Source organism: Nelumbo lutea, chromosome 1 (assembly GCF_056320005.1).
Source record: "Nelumbo lutea isolate HS-2025 chromosome 1, American lotus-T2T, whole genome shotgun sequence".
Lineage (NCBI taxonomy): Eukaryota > Viridiplantae > Streptophyta > Magnoliopsida > Proteales > Nelumbonaceae > Nelumbo > Nelumbo lutea.
Genome location: NC_142684.1, coordinates 115,145,899 through 115,159,435, shown reverse-complemented (window position 1 = coordinate 115,159,435; position 13,537 = coordinate 115,145,899). Strand labels below are relative to the sequence as shown.

The following is a 13,537-nucleotide window of genomic DNA, read 5'->3' as shown; positions in this document are numbered from 1 at the left end:
CAATCACCAATGCAACATTGTCGACATTTGGTTTGAAAAGCATTTATCGATAAGTTTCATTCTACCTTATTTGCATTATTTAACCAACAATGCAAAATTTGCATCACCAAAATAATCCTTCTTCTACCAAGCCCAAATATGCTACCATTAAAATCATGCTAACATGCTTTTAACATTGGCAATCTAATTGTAGGGAGATGTAAAATCCTATCCGTACGCTTTTATTAGCATTTAGCAGCAATACCCCACTCCCTCCTACCTTAGTTCTCTATCATATATAAAGTAGGGATCACGTCGTTATAATTTTTACAAAAAAAATAAATATACTTAATGCAAGAACAAATTTTAGCAATATAAAATAATATAAAGTACAAGGTATTGCATTTTATATATTTGTATTTATACTCTTGCAAGCGAAGACAAAGTGAATTTGGATGCCAAAAGTAAGCTGGAGTTGGCATTCAACATATATGTCCACTTATATTTACACCAGTGCAAATAAAATTTATGGGGCAAGAAAACTTAGCTGAGGAACAAGTGCCGTATCCACACGGGTGTTGTAATATATACAGTGCCCGAATCACCGTGGCCCGTCTCTCAAGCATCACCAGTAATGCAGGAGGAGATGTTCTCGATATATGGCGGGGATATGCTGTGAGACATTGTGAGGCGGCCCGTTGTGGGGAGGAGATGTGATGTCGTAATGGAGGCCTGGCGGCTGACAAAACAGTCTTACAAAGCTTTGAGCGTTCACCGTACCGATACCACCAATGACAGATCACAAAAGGACAGTGGTCGAAAAAATATGCCATGCGTCATCAAAATTGCGTAAACTGGACCCACATATTGCATCGGGTATGACACGTGGACCAATAACGAACTTTCACTATATCCCTCCAGGAAGGTATCCACGAAAGATCGCCAAAGAGAGAGAGAGAGAGAATAAATTAATCGGAGCACGATGAACTTGTTGCGTATCAGAAGTTCAGAACTCATCAAAAGGAAAGTAATCAAAGCTCCAAAACATCTCTGATTCCTCATTCCTTCCCCCGTCTGAGATTTCTTTCGTCCCCTCCTCTTCTGAGTTCTGACCATGGCGGCTTCCACTTCCCTAGCGACAGCCTTCCTTCAAGTCCCCAATTCAAATCCTAACCCAACCCTTAATTATACTGATTTAATGAATTATTCCCACCAGCCGGAGTTCGAACTTTCCGATTATCTGCTTCTGGAAGACGGATCGATAGAAGATTCCATGTCCAGCCACCACATCGGATGCCATCCGGAGAACCCAGTTTTGCCGGAAAAGGCCATCACTGACTCAACTGGATACACCACCAACTCCGTCACTTACGTCGCCGATACGTCCACAAGTAGCAACATGCAAGTGATGGCGACCCAATTTTACCATAACAACAAGCTGATTGCATGGTCTTTCTAATCTGGGTGTTTGTTTGTTTATGTGGTTGCAGAAAATTCAAAAGTGGAGTGAAGAAAGTTAAGATGGATGTAGGCTTCAGAGTTGCATTCAGAACCAAATCTGAGCTTGAGGTCATGGACGATGGATTTAAATGGAGAAAGTACGGGAAGAAGACGGTGAAGAACAGTCCAAACCCGAGGTAACAACAGAAACAGTTGTCGCTTATACACCGTATATGCGATCGAAAGTGTTTCTAATTAATTTCTATCTAGATTTATACTGCCGGTTATCTCTTCGATTAGACCACACACAGCAAAACAAAATCAGTTGATGATGTTTACGGTGACGACATGAGAGATCTGCCTTTTGGGGGGTTGCTTATGTCACCCAAATTTTGAGCCACAGAACACACCTAAGATCCATATTTTAGTGTCTGTGACGAGTTGCTTTTAATTTGGCAGCTATCGCCTTCACGAGTACCTATATCTTGATTATTTCTTAATAGGTTTGGTAATAGATGGGTAGGATAAGATAGGATCTCTTTTTCTTGGATTATCTTCGAAGCTCTGAATTGATGCAAAAATGTGAAAAACCAGCACTGTAACTAGTGAGGAGACTCGATAAGCTGCACTTGATTGGCTGGCTGTGTTGGTGTCCGTTTTACGAATAATAACGCCCCACGTACGTCAACCATCACACGAAGTGAGAGATTGAGTGGGTGTGGGGCATATACACTTGATGGCTGGGGTGTGGTATATATATTTGGTTAAAACAGCCTTCAAGTGCAGCTCCTATATGCAGACTCACTATAGTGAGGCATGGCATATATATATATGCATCTTTTTCTGTATATGGGGCAACTTTCAGGGGTTGGGATTAATTGGTTGGTGTGATTGGATTCTCTTAATTACGAGTTAAGATTATGAAGAAGCTGTCAAGTTGTCTTTCTCTCCACTTAACTTGTTCATTAATCATAATAATCTTTCTGATGAAGATTTTGAGCTGGTGAAGTCTGTGAGGGTTCACAAATCATAGAAATTAAGAGAGAGAGAGAGAGAGAGAGACAGCTTTTATTAATTTATTATATCTAAAGTAAAAAAGTTTTCTAAGCATATATAACGCTTTAGTTGTGTTGCTATATGGCCAGGAATTACTATCGCTGCTCAAGTGGAGGATGCAATGTGAAGAAGAGAGTGGAAAGAGACCGTGATGACTCGAGGTATGTGATAACGACGTATGAGGGTGTGCACAATCATGAAAGCCCGTGTGTGGTTTATTACAACGAAATGCCATTAATGGTTCCTAGTGGATGGACTTTGCAAGCTTCACATTCACACTCATCATCCTCTTGAGAAGATCGACGCTACGTCGTCTCATACTCTCATCTCTGTGTCGTTGTTTGTTTTCTACTCCACATGGAGACGAGACGCAATTAATGCTAATGGGGAAGGAACGAAGCGAAGGAGGGATATGTATGAATCAACATGATCCCAGCTCATCATACTCTTATCTTTATTTATTACTGTCATTTATCATCAGAATCCTTGTAATTAACTAATAACATATATTAATTTACATCTCTCTCTCTCTCTATAACCAGCTGTAAGGATTGGTAGGTTTGATACCAGCTTACCCTCTGGTAGCTGGAGTGTTCTGGTCTGACCCTGGGCTGGGATAATGGATACTGATGATTCATATCCATGGCTAAAGAGCTAAATTAATCAGTAAAACTGTTTGGTTCTTTCAGTAGTATTTTTTGGCTTATTATATATCAGAGATGGAACCCAGCTTGGATAATAACAGTGTCCGTCTCTGATGGGCTGTTTCTAATACACAGATCAACCTGTGCTCCAAAAAGAAAACCCAACTTAATAGAATTTGCTTGAGCAAAAGGGGATTTTTTTTTTCAATTTTCTTTGTTGAATTTTAACGGTCTCCTTATAAAATTGAGGTTGCTTTGGGTCTAATTGACTGACTCAATGGAGTCAACTCTGAAGTCTGGAAAATAGGGATGAAATTCAACCATATATACTCGCCCACTGATTACTTAAGCTATGGATATATCTCCACAATAGCGGTAGGAGAGGTCTAATTAAGAATTTTAATATTTCCAGAAGCAAAAAGAAGTTAAAGTTCACACTGTTACATTTTTGGAAATTCTATCTTTGAAAGAGAAAAGTGGAGATTTCAGGAATTTCTCTTTTCCCTGATATTTTCTCTCACTTTGTTCTAGTTTCCCATGAAATTTTCTAATAGAAACTGCTCAATAGATGGAAGTTGACATATCCAAACCATTTGAAGTTTTATTATGACTAATTTGGTTCTACCTTGGACTGTCTCCAAATGCCCTACAACTTCTCTCTAGGTCTTTTTTAGGTAAACAGCTCCAGGTCTAACCTTTCACGTACAATTAATTAATATCGCCTTATTAATTTCAGCTGAGGTTCTCCCTTATAAGATAGAGAAATAAATTAATTATATAGAGATCTAATATATACCTATTGTTTAAATACGAGGTAATTAAATTTAAATATATTATGGGAATTGGCACGTGCAAAACCTCACGTGGTCACCAAATTAAAAGAATAGAACTATATATCAAATAATATACACCAAGTTCAAGTGGGACCTATAATCTCTTCACTTATGTATGGGTACTTGTTGGAAAACATGTTCATTACCCATAAGGCTGTGTTTGGTTTGAAAGAAAAAGATAAGAAAAGGTAGGAAAATATATAAAAAGTTTTAGGCTCACTTTGGAAAGAAAATAAATACAAATACGTATAGTGCAAATAGAGGTTTAGAAACTGGAAAGAGTATAAATATAAATACATACAAAATACAAAATTTTTTATTCTATATATTTATATTTGTACAATTTCCAATGCAAATATATATGGTGCAAATACATACAAAAATATATACAATACAAGGTTTTGCACTCTAGGGGGATGCTTGGAACCGTGGCCGTTTTTCAAAAAAATGGGGCCACGTTGGATCCACATATTCAACAAATGCCCATGTATCTCATTGTTTGGTTCAGCCGATTATTAAAAAATCGGGCAAGCGGACCCCACCGATGCATGAAACGCCAAAAAAACAGTGCCACGTTGGCGTTTCATGCATCGGTGAACTATTCCCACTAACAGTTGACTGATGTGTATCCTATCTGGTGCTTACCTGTCAGCATATACATGAAAAACAGTGATGAAAATCATCTTACCAAACAACAGAGTATTGCTCACTACCTATGTGGCAGAAGCGTTTTTTTTTTTTTTTTGTGAAAAACAAGCATAAGCATTTTTTCTTGAAAATTCGTCCCAAAAAGCGCCAACGCTTCCAAACACGATGTAGATATCTATATTTATACTCCTTCCAAACTTAACCTTAGTTGAAAATTAAAGAGTTGTATATGGAAAGTTGGAAACCACGTTTCTCTTCTTTGCATTTCATTAATTAACCATGTTTAAAGGGCAAACATGGGAACTAAAAAATGGATTCAGCTTCTCAATACATTTTGGTGGAAATTTTCAACTCTTTAGTTTAGTAGGTGTAAAAATGGATAATGTGTGAATTTACTGGGTATTCCTTAAAAGTCACTCATGAAAAAGTAATTGTCTTTCTTTATTTTTGAAAAAACTTGTTATATATATGATCAAGCTGGGGTAATTAATGGGTTTCATCCATGATTTGGTGTATCGCAAGTACGATATTAATCTGTTTCATATGTTTCTAGTGGGTTTAATAATAAATTAATAATATATTCAAATTCTTGCCAAAGAAAAATCTTGTTAGGCAAATTAAAGCTTGAAATAAATGCTTATTATGAGTTTCTTTCCTTTATTATTTTTTCATCTTATGCAAAATCTTTGAGAAAAAAGAACAAGAGGCATCACAATCAAATCAAAAGAAAAAGAAATATGGAGAAGTCGCATCAATTAGGAAGTGTATGGTACCAAGTTGTTTCTACAAGGCGTTTTTATATGTCATAGTGTTTTCAACCCATCGTTCATTCGGTCGGTGGAATCATTGGAACTGTCACCTTGCCAAGATTTTGGGTTCGGTTCAGTCAAGATCTGTTAGACGGTAAAAAACTATTGACTTTATCAGAAATCGTTTGACCCAATTGGTTCAACTATTGATCCATTCGACCCGGTCACTGGGTCACAAGTTGTACACTCATCAATGTATGCAAACTTTCAGAGGCCATAATTTTACACTTCGATGTCAGATTGAAGTGATTTTTTTTCTTATTTTGGGTAACTTGTCGAGATCTATGCATCCCAAGGGCTACACAATAGGGGTAGTCCATCCCAATAACCCAAGTGCAGGTAGGGATGAACAAGAAAAACTAAAAAATTGAATTGAACCAATGAAACCGGACCAAAAACTTTGGTTAAACCAAACTGGTTGGTTCAGTTTTCAGTTTGGATTTTTAAAAAGCCAAAGGCATCAATTCAGTTTTGGTTAACCAATACAGAAAACAAATGGTTAACTAAACCGACTGGTATACATATAATTCTATATATTTTATGTATATTATATATATTTTATATTTTTTTATATTATAAATTAATAAATATGCATTAGATATAAATATATGTATTTATAATATAGAATATATTATTTATTATTTAAAATATAATATTATATATATTTCTAGTTTTTATTACAAATTAATATATTTTTTATAATATACACTATAAATATAAAAAACCGAAAAAACCAAGTAACCAAACCGACAGTTAACCGAGTTGGTCAACCGGTTAACCGACCGGCTTTGATTTAGTTTTGATTACCGATTACTGGTTTTAACCCTAGTTTAGGCAGGATTTGATCCTAAGTCTCAACTACAACCAATGGGAGACCTTACCAACCAGCTAGTCGGCACCTTGCAGTTTAACATTCTCAAAATGTTTCAAATAACACTAATGCCTTCAATTATGTAAGAGCAACTTTTAAAGAAAATATTATTTTGATGTTTCTTGCAATGGAAATTAATGTTTTCACCCTTTTGCTTATGTGGCGTCTAATAGTGCCTAACTAGCAAATTACTGAAACCTCCCATGAAATATTTGGTTATTGCTGAAACCTCCCCTGAAGTTTTGTAATTGCAATCACCTCCTTTCAACTTTATGACATTAGCTGCAAGTAGACCCACTTGGTTAAAATCCTCTAACAATAGGTATGAAAAATGTCTAAAATATTCATGCACTTACTATTGAGGCTGGTTTTTACACAAAAAACAGTACAAACTTTGTGAACAACAAAAAAAAAAGGAGAGTTTAAAGTTGCACCTTTACCTTTGAGAGATTGATATGAAGAAAAATTTGGAAAATGAATCAATTTCCGAAAAGAGATTAGAAAGTTTTGGGGTAGCAATTGATATAAAGAGAATGGAAAATAAACATTTTGGTCAAAAGTAACTGCATGGGTATTTTGGACATTTTCATACCTCTTGTTAGAGGTTCTAACAAACGGGATCTACCGACAACTGTACTAGAAAATTCAGGGGAGGTGATTACAATTACCAAACTTTAGGGGAGGTTTCAAGCACAACTAATACTTCAGGAGAAGTTTTAATAATTTATCCTAAAATATACATAGAACCCAGAATTACTTTATCAAATTTTAGGACGAAGCATTATCTAAGAAAACAACAATGATGTATCATATCAATATAAAGCACATATTCTTTTACATGTTATCGTAGTCAATAACTTGATATTCATCACATGGTTAGCATTAATGTTTAACACATTTCACACATTTTTATCACGGACTCACGGTACTACATTATTCCTTGGAAAACGTAGGAAATTGAATTGCTGACTGAAAATATAGAAATATAAAAATATAAAAAAAATATAATGCAACTTAGATGAGTGTATCAAAATGAAAAGAAAATTAAAGGAGAATTTCATTTTGATAACTCATCTAAGTTGTATTATATTTTCTTTCATATTTTTATATTTCTATATTTTCAGTCAGCAATTCAATTTCCTACTTTTTTTTTTTTAAATGATAATCACCTCCTAGATGTTATTCATAATAGTTTTTTTTTGGTTGGAGATGATATAATGTTGTTAGCATACAAATTGCAAGATGAACTAGGTTTTAGAAATGAAAATTTAATGCTTATCGTAGTTGGGAAATTTAATAAGTGTTTTTTCTAGGAAATAAGCCCATTTTGAATAGCTGAAAATTTTGTCTGTTTTTTTCAAGCGCTATTTGAGAAGTGCTTATTGTGTTTCTGGCCTGTCTTGGCCCATCACGTAATTTTCAAAATACCTATACTAGATTCATTTTAAAAGAAACACTCTTTCATCAAATCAAGCACTCATAAGCGCTTATTAGAATAAACACTTATTATCCAATAAACACTCCCAAATGGGGAATATCTGGCATGGCTCATGTACTGAATACAATTGTGCATCAGGGAATGGATCCCGCATATAGAGGATGCTCTACATCGGGAATTAGCTTAATTGCTCAACTAGAATCAGACTTAAGCCCAACTATTTGTGTTGGGCCACATGAATCCTGTCCTGCCATTGTTTGATTTTAATAATGAAGAAAAGAAGACTTGTTTACATTTTATATAAAAAGTCCAACTCCTCATTATATCTTATCCCCTTTCTGTTTATCATTCTGCAGATAACCCCATGTTATTTGAGTGGTTAACGATTGTTATTGGAGCTGGGATTACAAATGGGTAAGGAGGCCCAATGGGCTCAAAGTCTGAGCCAATATATTGCTGGTCAAGATTGGTCATGGGCCTAAACTCAACACAGTTATTCACTGTACGTAGTTTCCTATTGATAAAGCTGATATTCTGCCGAGGCTGAAAATGACTCCCGAGATTGATAGTGTACGTCACTATTCATACTTAAAAGATACTAAACCCTGTGCTGTAGCGTGTATGTACAGCATTAATGTATTGGAATCTTTTATCTAAATTTGTATGCATGTGTTAATCAAATACACCCTGTTAATCGCAGAAATTGTTTGGTCCCAATTCCCAATTCCCAAATCCCAAATCCAATTGGTTAAGCTTAGGAATTAGGAGTCATTGCTTTCGGTCGGATCCTTGAGATCTCTCAATAAGTTTCCACTCAAAAATCAATTTAACAACACACATGTTTGGCATGCAAATGCAAATCCACGTACACATAAGGCAAACCAAACTGTCCACTGCCATTTAGACTTTGGAGAATATTGGTAATGAATTTGATTCCTGAGCTGAAAAACAATAATTTGATTCAGTGCCCATATTCAGGAGGGCTGAAGCGCAGCGGCTTCTGGCTGTCCGCTGTCTGTGTGTGGGGTTCACACAAACGGCCTTACATAATATAAGCTTTAAAAGCTTTATATATATTCGATGAAATATCCAGAGAGCCAATTCGGCTGTCGATCAGCCAAATTGAAGGGCTGTCAGCTGGTTTGGGAGTTGGGAGTAGCCTTAGTTCCACTTTTAAAAATGTTGAGTCCTTTATATATATAGTTACTTTGCTGATTGGTGGTCGTGGTGGTTGAATTAAGAGCTTTCCGTTGCTGAAATTGCTGATTATATATGTATTTGAATTATCTGCTATTGTTTTAATTAAATTTGTAGATTATTCGGAAGGTTAGAAATGGAGTATTCATATTTGAGGATGTTCAGCCCAATCCCATTCTTCTTGTTTTATGTGAACAGGTGGATGAATAAAATGAGGAAAGTTTCCCATCAAGAATCAACTGATTCTTCCTCAGATGAACTCACAGCTGCTGTTAAGGCTTTTTTGAATAACGCTTTTTAATTGTAAAGCTAAAACAGATGATAGCTTTTGTGGTTCTGGAATCAGTGGTGGTAGCTAGCAAGCAAGGTGTAGGAGTCTGCAGAATATGCTGAATTATTGGTTTGGCGTGCTGTTTATCTGCTTTAAGTTTGGGTATTAAGAACTTTACTATTGAGTGCTGTTATCTGACATTTTTTCTGATTTTAGGCATTTAAGCTAATTGTCAACAAATATAGGACGAAAGCAGCTTCTTTGAAGCAGCAGAGCCAAAAATCATCTCCCAAGTGGACCATCAATCTCGAACTCAGTAAGCCCAATCCATATCTAAAAACTTCATGATGAAGCCTATGCGAGTAAACCCTTTTTTACCTGCACCATTCATTGTTTTGATGCAATTTATATTCATTTAGGCACAGAGTTTCCAAACCTCTAGAGTGGTCTTGGACTCTTAGGCCCAATAATTTGCCACGTGTATCGTATGAGATGACTTAAACCAAGTCCATAATTGATATAAACTCAACTTGAACAAGTGCTGGCTGCAATTGTTCGTTCTACTATATACTCATTTGTACAGCATAGAAAGCAATATATTACAACTCCCGGAAAGCTTCACTAAGATTAATCCTTGACCCGGTAGTTAAAATTAATCTAATCATTTACTCCTTTCTTAATGAACCAGTTAGGCTGTGTTTGGTTGCTTTACACTGATGTAAATGCATGGGAGTACTGTACATAGGTTGAATGTAAATTCTAATTTATTTTTGCTTTATATTTGACCTTGTCTCATTTGTTTCTGTAAAGTAAAATAAGTTCATACGTAACAAAAAATGATGCTTGGTAGGAGAAGGGATGTTTGTTTGAGAGTGAGGTAGGAAGTAAGATGATGCGATGCCCACTTTATATGAAAGAATTGAGGTAGGAGGAAGGTATGCAAATTTTGCATTAGTTTTTGATATACAAAATTTACACTGCTGGCAAGTGCAAATGAAAGTATGAGACAAAGCATCAGTTTTTGAGGACCAACTCATAGTTGCATAATAAGAAAATTCAAAACCAAACTGGGTGTAAAATCTGTATTTGGTTCAGATTTTCACTGCAACCAAGCACAACCTGCACTGTTGGGTTGCTTGGCTTGCCAAATGATGGAAATCCAACCATTTTTTGAAAATCACTACATGTATGGATTTTTTTTTTCTCTAAACTACGTTATGACGTTTGGATGCATATAAAATAGCTTGAACATTTTCAAGTACTAGTTATAGGAACTAAGAAATGATAGAGTGAGTCTGGTGGAAGTGGAGGTGAAGAAATTGAAAATGAAGAGGGATTTCCTCCTCCAATGTCAAAAACTCTGTTGGAAACAAAATTCTAGGAAAATTTGGCTTCAAGAGGGAGATAGGAATACTGCATACTTTCATAGGATGGCCACCATGAGGCAGAGAAAATATAGGATTTCCTGGATTAAAGACAAAGAAGGTAACTCCATAACTAGGCATGAAGACGTTAGCAATTTGATAGTTGATTATTTTGAAGAACTTTACACCTCTCAGGGTTGTCAAAATTTGGAAGAGGTTAGAGAGTTGTTCACCCCATTTATCTCAGACTAGGAAAATGCAGACCTATTAGGAATCCCTCTAGAAGAGGAAATTAAGGAGGCCCTTTAGAGCATCAATAACGTAAAAGCCCTAGGACCGGATGGATAACCTGTAATCTCTTTTATAACTTTCTAGGAGGCAACAAAGAAGGATTTGGTCGATTTAGTTCAGGAATTCTTCAGAAATGGTTGTTTTGTAAAAAGCTTGAATCACACTTTCATTACTCTAGTTCCAAAGAAATTGGACTATAGTCAAGTCAGAGACTTCTGGCTTGTAAGTTTGTGTAATGTGACCTATAAGGTCATATCAAAAATCTTGGCTAATAGGATTACACCACTTCTGGACAAGTGTGTCTCCTCCTTCCAAAATGCTTTTGTTACTGATCGACAAATCTTGGATAATGTGGTGATCACCTATGAGATCTTCCATTACATAAAACACAACAAAAAAGGAGCTAGAGCTATGGCCATAAAGGTTGATATCCTTAGAGCTTATGATAGAATTGAGTGGGATTATATTATTGAAGTCTTGAGAGGGCTTGGCTTCTCTGAGACTTGGTGTAATCTGGTGAGGTTTTGTATCTCCATAGTCTCCTTCTCAATCCTGGTAAATGGAGTAACTGAGGGGAGGGTCACCCCAACTAGGGGTTTACGTCAAGGAGACCCCCTTTCCCCATATCTTTTCATCCTGGCCATGGAGGGCCTATCCAGAGTTCCAGGCTATTAGGAAGAGCTGAGGGGCATGGGTTAATTGAGGGTGTTAAGATTTGTAGGGGAGCCCCCCCACCCCCCACCACACACACACACAATTTCCCACCTGTTTTTTTGTGGATGATCTCTTTCTCTTTATTAAAGCTAAGTGGGACCACACAGCTAACCTTTTGGACATAATTGATAAATTTCAAAAGATGTTGGGCCAAACTGTTAATTGTAGAAAATCATGCATTTTCTTTAGTAGGAATGTTAGCCATAAGGGACAATTAAAAATGGGGAACTTGGATTACCAAGCAAGATACTTGGAAATCCCCTGATCTGGAAGAAGAAATTAAAAGGCTGACTCAGTGGAGTTTATTCTGGATCAATTGAATTCTAAGTTGAGTAACTGGAAGGCTGCAAATTTGTCCCAGGCGGGTAAACTGGTGTTAGCTAAAGCAGTTCTCCAAGCTGTCCCTAACCATGCCATGTCAATGTGTTAAGCTCCTGGATAGTTTCAATGAGAAAATAGACAAGACTCAAAGAAACTTCTGGTGGAAGCACCAGAAAGACTCAAAACTTACCATTGGGCAAACTGGGATACTATTTGTCAGTTGAAGGATTGGGAGGACTTGTCTTGAGAAGAGCTATAGATATTAATAAGGCCTTTTCAGTGGAAGGTGGCTTGGTCTTTATTGAATAAGGACTCTCTCTCTGGGTGCAATTTTTAAAGAGTAAATACTGGAAGAATAAGAACTTCTTTCCTTGAAAAGTAAGTAGGAACTCCTCATTCTTTTGGAAGAATTTAGCAAAAGCTCTTGTGGAAATTTACCCTTTCCTGGGCTATAAGGTGAAACCCACTAGGGAAGTCACGATGTGGGGTAATCCTTGGATTACAAAAGGAGATGGGTTCACAGCCTCGATGGGACCCCCCACTAGGAGCAGGCCCAGCTAACTTGGTGGGTCAACGTATTTTTGGGCTTTGCCTATTTTGCCCAGATATAGGCTTTTCCTTTGGAGAGTGTTGAGAGGGTTTGTGGTCACTGCAGATGTGCTAGGGCAAAGGGGCTTTAATATTTTAGCTTGTTGTGTCTTTTGTAAAGCTCAGAATGAAATAACTCTTCACATGGCTTTTGTGTTGAATTGTATTAGAAATTCTGTTCCGAAAACTATTTCTGTGGCTTTGTGTGCGTTTTCCTCAAAAATGATAAAATGGATTTATTAATTTGGGTAGCGGTGATAGCTTACCACATCTGGTGGTTCAGAAATGACCAGATCTAGTAACAAAGCCTATCTTCAAATTTGGAAAGCTAGAAAAGAGGTTGCTTGTAGGTAGACCTGGGGAGTCATGAATTGTGATACTATCCAAAAAGATAAACCTCCCTCCCTCCCTAAGGGGGAGGAGGCCATGTTCTTTTGTGATGGTAGTGTTTTCAAAGTGGTAAAGGTACTTATGCCTTTATCTTTCCATCTAACTCAGAGTCTTTTATGGTTACTACAGGGAAAAATGTCTTGGAGTGGGGTCGGTTCTCAAGATGGAGCTCTATGCGATCGAGGAAGTAGTCTTGTTTGCGGTGTCGAAATCTTTCTAAAGAAATTCTATATTTTCAGATAGCCTAGAAGCTATAAACTATTTGAACCGTGGATCTGTAAATATTATTCCTGAACTTTGGCAGCAAGTGAACAATATTTTTGTTTGTTTGGCCCAAGTTGGGGCATCTTTTGCTTACATCCCCAGGGAAAAGACTTTGTTTGGCCCATGAAATTGCTAAAAGGGCCCATAGTGAGGATGAGGAGGTTTGCTTTGTTGACTCGCCTCCTAATTTTTTGACTGTGTTGTTAAAAAACTTTTTGTTTGAATGGTAATTTCTATTTCTATCAAAAAACAAAATAAAATAAAGTGCATTGGCTTCTGCCTGTTCATATGTTTTGGTGAAAAATTCGGAGCCAAATTTGCTATGGATCAACCAGTTGAAGGGTTGGACACTTCAGCTTCTTTGAATACCTTGTTAGAGTGCCTCACCAAGGTCATCTGACTTCTTAGGCAGGTAAGCC

General features: G+C 36.7%; 1 protein-coding gene across 1 annotated transcript; it reads left to right on the top strand.

Moving 5' to 3' along the window:
* Window positions 1-946: 946 nt before the first annotated feature.
* LOC148876932 (putative WRKY transcription factor 51) lies at window positions 947-3,012 on the top strand. The gene is made up of 3 exons (XM_088964906.1): window positions 947-1,380; window positions 1,470-1,616; window positions 2,565-3,012. The coding sequence occupies exons 1-3, from the start codon at window positions 1,094-1,096 to the stop codon at window positions 2,767-2,769; spliced, it is 639 nt and encodes a 212-aa protein (XP_088821032.1). The 5' UTR covers window positions 947-1,093; the 3' UTR covers window positions 2,770-3,012.
* Window positions 3,013-13,537: the final 10,525 nt, after the last annotated feature.

Excerpts from the sequence above, each read along its gene's own strand:
- LOC148876932 (XM_088964906.1), top strand. The coding sequence starts at position 1,094 with ATGGCGGCTTCCACTTCCCTAGCGACAGCCTTCCTTCAAGTCCCCAAT. Across the intron at positions 1,381-1,469 it reads ACGTCCACAAGTAGCAACAT|AAAATTCAAAAGTGGAGTGA; the intron begins GCAAGTGATGGC and ends ATGTGGTTGCAG. Across the intron at positions 1,617-2,564 it reads AAGAACAGTCCAAACCCGAG|GAATTACTATCGCTGCTCAA; the intron begins GTAACAACAGAA and ends CTATATGGCCAG.